This window comes from Malania oleifera, chromosome 9, assembly GCF_029873635.1.
Source record: "Malania oleifera isolate guangnan ecotype guangnan chromosome 9, ASM2987363v1, whole genome shotgun sequence".
NCBI lineage: Eukaryota > Viridiplantae > Streptophyta > Magnoliopsida > Santalales > Ximeniaceae > Malania > Malania oleifera.
In genome coordinates, this window is record NC_080425.1 from 57,470,466 (window position 1) to 57,477,209 (window position 6,744).

The following is a 6,744-nucleotide window of genomic DNA, read 5'->3' on the forward strand; positions in this document are numbered from 1 at the left end:
ATGGAGAACAGACCTTGATGCAATGATAGAGGTATTGCATACAAGTCAGAGGTTCAATTCACACAAACAGCTTCTCCAAAAATGGAGGCAAATGTACACATCATGCATTCCCAGGCCCTTGATTGTGTGGGAGCCTGGTGCACTAGGTGTTACATTTCACATATTTTTTCACTAAAGTGGGACCTCCTATTCCTACAAACATAACTAATATTTTCTATGTAAATAGGATGCCCTGCCAGCCTCACACACTATCACTATCTCCTTGATTGGACAGGACAAACACAGTGATATCTCACTGTGCCACATCCCAGTTTCATTCCTCAAACCAGTCCCAACCCAAAACCTAAAGATCCAAAAGCCACTCCTTACCGCATCACAAACTACATTCATTAAGTGCCTCCTTATTAGCCACAGCCCTCCCCTAAACCCAACCAAAGCCAGCACCCTCACTTCAAAACTTAAAAGATCCACAGACCCAATTACCCAAAACCCAGTGAAGCAGCAGCGGGTAAGCTGGAAATTGTAGCCATAAACGATGGCAACCACAGCACAGTGGTGATATACAGCAAGCTTTTGATTGGGCCAATCAGGTTTTGTGACCATGATGGAGAGGTTCCCCAATGGATGTTAACTCAGACTGAGTGGAGATTGATGGAGAGACAAGAAGCAAAGTCAATTCTGACCTCGCTGTGGTGGGGTTTGAGAGCATAAAACCAAGCGGTAGAAAATGGGGGAGCAATGAGTTCAAATGGCTACATAGCCCAATCAACAAGCGTGTCAGGAGCCTGATGTTTGCACTCCTCAATAGGATGTCTATAACTCATATTTCTCAACCCAAGAAGAGATTAGATTAACAAAGACTTGAGAACTTATGTTTGCCAAAACCAGCCATATCCCGTCACTTACATAATTCTGCCCACCATAGACAGGCAATCATGGGTTCAATCCTGCTCCATCCTAGATTTTTGTTTCCAAAAAAATAAATAAATAAATAAAAAGATGAAAAGAAAAAAGGCACAGCAATTTTTCAATCGGCTAATGCTTGGCACTTTTTCAGCCTACCGTACCAGCATAGAAATATCCAAATGGCAGATGCCTAAACCTCCCTTTTTAAGTCTAACACAACTACAAGAACTTTTTACTTCACTTTGTTAGGAAAAGACAGCAGGGGTTGCGGGTGGGGGTTGGAAAAGGGAAATCCAACGAGAAAAACAATGCAAAAGATAAGGAGAAAATGCAAATAGAAAGCACAAACCATACAAAGCTGATAGCTAACAAAATTCTTATTTATTGTAATGCATCCTCTCTTTTCTCCAAAATTTCCTAAAACAAAGACTACCCAAAAAAACAAAAAATTATTGCTCTCTATTTAATTTAGTAAATCTAGACTCTAGAAGGCTTCAAGTCCTGGTGATAATGCACAGGGAGGGGTGGAAGACTCCTAGACTCAATCCTCTTCATTCAGGCGTCTTATTATCTTACAGATAAAGATAATCAAATTCCTCTCCACTGCTATCAATATTTTCCATTTCCCATATCCCATTTCCCATTTAATTCACTGTCAAGTGTCAACCATGAACCACTAAACAGAAATCAAAACTGTCACTTTGCTCACCATCCATGACCAGAAAGTAGCTATGAAATTCCATTGTTATCCTAGAGGATTTTTAAGTCCTAATTGTAATGTTAAAGAGATAAATAGGAAAGAATAAAAAACAGAAAAGTATCCTAGTCTAGTCATCATTTACAGTTCTCAAGTATAATGGTGTTCAAATTTGTTACCAGCACACTCAAATATGTTTTGGTTACACATTGAATCTACAGGATACTGCAGTCTGCATATTGCAGCTATCCACAATAACATATGAAAATGTAGGCAATCCAAATCATTGTAACCCTCTAACCAGTAACCAGAAACCAAAGTAGACATTTTCTTCACCATCCATAACCCCAGAAAGCTGCTGCCAAATTCAATTTACAGGCTTCAGACTCAACTGGCACAGAGTCTCAAAATATGTAACATGCATAACTTGAAACATTAAAAAACCTCAACCCCATAAACAAATTGCACTAATCTGAGTAAAAAATACTTATACTGGGGGGTTAAAAACAAATACATGTAACCGAAAAACCCACATTGATAAAGATGTTTAAAGGAACATACTTTCATAGGAAAAACTCAACATATTACATATGCACTATCAGCAACCCAACTTCTATTGTTACCACCATTTCATTCATTTAGGAAAAAAAAAAAATTAATGGAGCATTGGAACATGGAAAGTCAAAGCAAATTACAAAAGAGTTCATAAAGGGAAGGAAAGGAATAGGTTTAGCTCCATTTCTGTCACATTCCAAATATTATATGAAAAGTCAAAGCAAACCCAATACATGTCCAACAAGCAAAGCATGTCTGTTACATCCAATCTAGCAGCAAATTATGTGCTGAAAGTGCACTACTTTGGTATCAACTCAACCTGGATGAGATGGCATGGATTGCCAAAGTTTGTGGTCATAAGAACTCTACTTAATCTTAAGAGTTCTTTTTAATTTTTCGTTGTCTGCTTGGTAGCAATTTTTGAGTAAGGAACAAAATGTATTTTGTTGTTGTCAGTCAAGAACTCCGGATTGAACAATTTTCCTGGAAAACCCACTCCTTGCACATTGCTGATTCCATTAAATATTAATGAGACAAGCCATACAATTTCATCATGCATCTGACAAATCAGCTCAAAGAGATAGTTTTCATGACCAATCATACCACACTCCATTCATGAGTGAAGAATGCTTCTTACAGTAACCACATATGCAATGCCAACAAAATAACCTCAGATAAAATAACACTAACAATATCACAAGATCAACAACAAAATAATTGCAGTTAGTTAGATTACCGCCTTGAAAAGCCTCTAAACTTTGTGACTCCTCCATCTCCTTGGCTCTTCCCCAGAATCAGAGCTCGTTCCCTTTCCTTCTCTTGCTTCTCCCTTCTTAGCCGTTCTTCCCTCAGCTCTTGCAGTGTCTTCTTCCCACCACTCTTAACCCCCTCCTTTACCAATCTTGATGAACCATCATATCCAATGCTCTGTTCACCCGTTCTATCACTTGGTCTTGCAAGGTACCATGGCATCTTAGCACCTTTCCCAGCAATTCCATACCCTAATCTATACTTCTCATCCTCTGCTGTTACAACCTTTGGGGTCGCCTCCTTCTCCCTCATCATCTTCATCATCTTCTTCCTCTTCTTATTAAGCTCTTCTCTCTGACTCTCCGCTCCCTCTTCCTCCGCCCCACCAATGATATCAAAATCCTTGCGTCCTTCAAACAGATTAATATGAGCAGACTGTGATTCCGATCCCGCAGGGGCGGCCACTTGGCTTGCTGGAGCCAAACCACGGACAACCCGAAGTCTCTCAAGCCGAGACTCAGCATCCCGCTTCCTCGCCTGCTCTTGCTTGAGCTGTTCTTCTTTTGCCGCAGCTTCTTCGTCCCGCCGGACTTTCTCTCTGTTCTCGTAATTGTACACATTCCAACGCTTTTGAGGTAGTATGTTCAGCCCTCCATGACCTCCCATGGCTTCTCACTGTATAAAAATAAAAGTCACGCTGTAAATTAATCTGCCTGAAGTGGCTTTTCTCCCTCAATCCCGAAAACCCTATTCCCAAACAAAACCCCAATTTTCGAAAATACAATTCCTAAAGGTTTCGCTTCTTCCGATGAAAAATATTTCTGGGAAAATTATCTCCAACGACAGAAAAATTTTAAAAAGTAAAACAATAGAATTCGAGGGTAGATCAAATTGACGGGCGGAAAAGTTTCACGGGAAAATTTGAACAACAACAATCTTCAATTAGGGTTTTGACATGGAGAAAAGAAAGAATCAATAGTGTTTGCAGGAAGAGAAGTATGAAAGCCTTACGATTTCTTCGTCGGTAATGTTAGACACGATGCACGAGAGGAACTATTTCCCCTGTATGAACTTTGAATGATCGACACAACCTTTTGACGAAGAAAATATTTTGGTAATTCTGCACCTCCTCTTTAGTAATAGTTGAATTATTTATTAATCTAGATTATAAATATTTTTATCTAAATATTAACATAATCTCTATTTACGTTTTGAAATATTTTAAAATAATTAAAAATTTTCTTAAATTATACATGAATTTGGAAAATTCAAATTTGACATGTTAGGTTGAATATCTAAAATATAGTTCCCAAATTTTATTAAGTATTTTTATACTCTTAAATAAAAGTATGTAGGTTCGCGCAATTGTGAAAAATAATTTTCTATTTTTTATTTTATTTTTTAAAAAATTACAAAAATAAGTATTAAATTTTCAATTTTATGACATTTATATAGAAGGCATGAATAACAATACACAAATGAAAAAAAATATTTTTTATTTTTAAATAATTAAAAAATATGTTTATTTTCTAATATTCTAGATTTATATAAAAAAATTAAACTTTTTTTATTATTTTCTAAATTTCTAACTTTTTACTTTGCATTTTCATATATCATGGAATTTGAATCTTATATTTTCATTTGTGTGAACTAAAATTCAATTTCTTCCAAATCCAAATAAATTTAATTCAAATCACAAAATTCATAATTTCAAATACTAACTTATATTGAAAAATGTAATCAAAAATTAACTTTTTTATAATTATTTTAAAATTTATACATATAAATTGTCTGCCCGAGTGGGCATCTAGAGGGGGGGGGTGAATAGACATTTATCACAAATAATAAAATTTACGACAAAACAATATAACTTGGCAAGTGAATTTTATCACAACAAATTTCAATGCAAATAATCACAAGCAAGAAAAGTAAATGAGAGAAAGAGAGAAAAGCTTGACACCGCAATATTAACGTGGTTCGACACCCAGTCTATGTCCATGCCTTGAGACCAATTCAAGGATTGTCAAATTCGCTATACGATCTCCTTTCAAGATGGAGAAGCCTTTACAAGTTTAGAAACCAATCCCAACTACTCACCAAGAGTTAAAACCAAGGTGTTCACAAGAACTACCTTACCAATGGCTCACAAAGAACCTTCAAACTCACAATGAATCAAAAGCAAGTAGATATTACAAATGATGCTCCTTCTTGGGCTAATATTACAAATAGAACCTCACACTACTCTCTTTCAGCAAGTGATGAGTAACAACTATAAGGTGCAAGAGAGCTTTGAGCAATATGAACCCTAAGATGAATGTTTCAACAACCTTAATCAACGACCAATGCTCAATCAATATGCTTAATGAATGTCAATGGGTTGTATTTATGGCCAAGGAGATGAGCAAGTCGCTGGCTAGCCGTTGGGTATTAATGGAGACAAGACAAACCAAAAACTAGCTGTTTGAAGTTCATTTATTACGGTTCAACTACAGTCAGTCATCGACAAGTGTCATCAATTTGTTGACAAGTTGCACTCAATCGTCGACAAGTCTCCTGCTTTCATCGATGAGTCACTTGGGCTGCAAAACAAAATTTGTTGACGAGTTAGCCTCATTAGTCGACGAATGCTATCCATTCGTCAACGACTCGTCTAGGCAATTTCTTAAGTTAGGCTACTGGATTTTGTAATTGACAAATGCTATGCATTAGTCGATGAGTCCCCTATTTTCCACAGTAGTCAGCCTCTAAATGTACTAACCATGCTAGGACAAGTGCACATGAATAATATTTGATCTAATGAAACTTTAGGTTTGTCCAAATGAGGTTTTAAGATGTCTTATTTAGAAAACCAAGTTTTGAAAGCTCATTTGACATCTTATGCACTTAGCACGACTTGGCATGCATGTATAAATTCAGTTATGATGTTCTATACTACATGAACTATATGCACATGCATTTTGTTGACCTTATAGGTCACACCCGGTTTTGATAATGACAAATACTTAGGTATTTGATGGTTTTCAAGTGTATGTGTAGGTTTATATGAGCATTTCAAGGAATGACACTTGAGGCAAGATATGAAGACCCTAAAGATTCTATTTCATATTGTAAATTCAATTAACGTTATATAGGTCTGTAATAGTAACTACGTATATGATCTGTAATAATTACCTGCATGTCATGCATATAGGATATATATTGTAAGCTCAGTAAGACCCTAGTATGGCTCTAGGTCCTAACACTCAAGCACATATATCATATAGAATTCAAGAGTGTTAAAAATGAATTAAATAGCATATTATAGGGAAGTTTGATAGAGCTTGAGTGACCGAACCCCTGGAGTTCAAAACTCCTTGAGTGCCCGAACTATTGAAAAGTCAACAGTTGACCTAGCTCTCGGGCGATCGAATCGTTTTAAACATATCTTCCCCGGGCGTCCGAACCCTCTAAAAGAGACCCCTCACCAACTCGAGCTACTGAGGAAATCAGTTCAAAAATGGCTTGGACGATCAAACCTCTGAGTTCGGGCTACCGACCCACTGACCGGGCACCTGAACCTACGAACAAATGCTACTAACTTTTGTTCGAGCTACCGTACCAGAACTCGGGCTACCGAACTATTTTTAAGGGTTTTTAAAAATGAGTCTGGTCGGGCGACTGAACCTCGGTTCAGCCACCAGAACCTTCTCGGGTTAAAATTATTTTACCCGAGGTAAACGTGGGTTAATTTGGGTTAATATTAGTTTAGCATTTTAGAACTTTTCTAAATAATACCCTAAAGGTCCCAAACGGTTATAATTTTTACCTTGCCTATAAATATAGGCTCATTTGTGAGG

At 37.0% G+C, this 6,744-nt stretch overlaps 1 protein-coding gene across 1 annotated transcript; it reads right to left on the bottom strand.

Annotated features, from left to right (window-relative positions):
- Positions 1-2,636: 2,636 nt before the first annotated feature.
- LOC131163731 (uncharacterized) lies at positions 2,637-4,041 on the bottom strand. Its single transcript, XM_058120433.1, has 2 exons — positions 3,920-4,041; positions 2,637-3,583 (listed from the first exon to the last, which is right to left on the bottom strand). Exon 2 carries the CDS (start codon positions 3,572-3,574, stop codon positions 2,891-2,893), a length of 684 nt encoding a protein of 227 aa, XP_057976416.1. The 5' UTR covers positions 3,575-3,583; positions 3,920-4,041; the 3' UTR covers positions 2,637-2,890.
- Between the last annotated feature and the right edge of the window lie 2,703 nt (positions 4,042-6,744).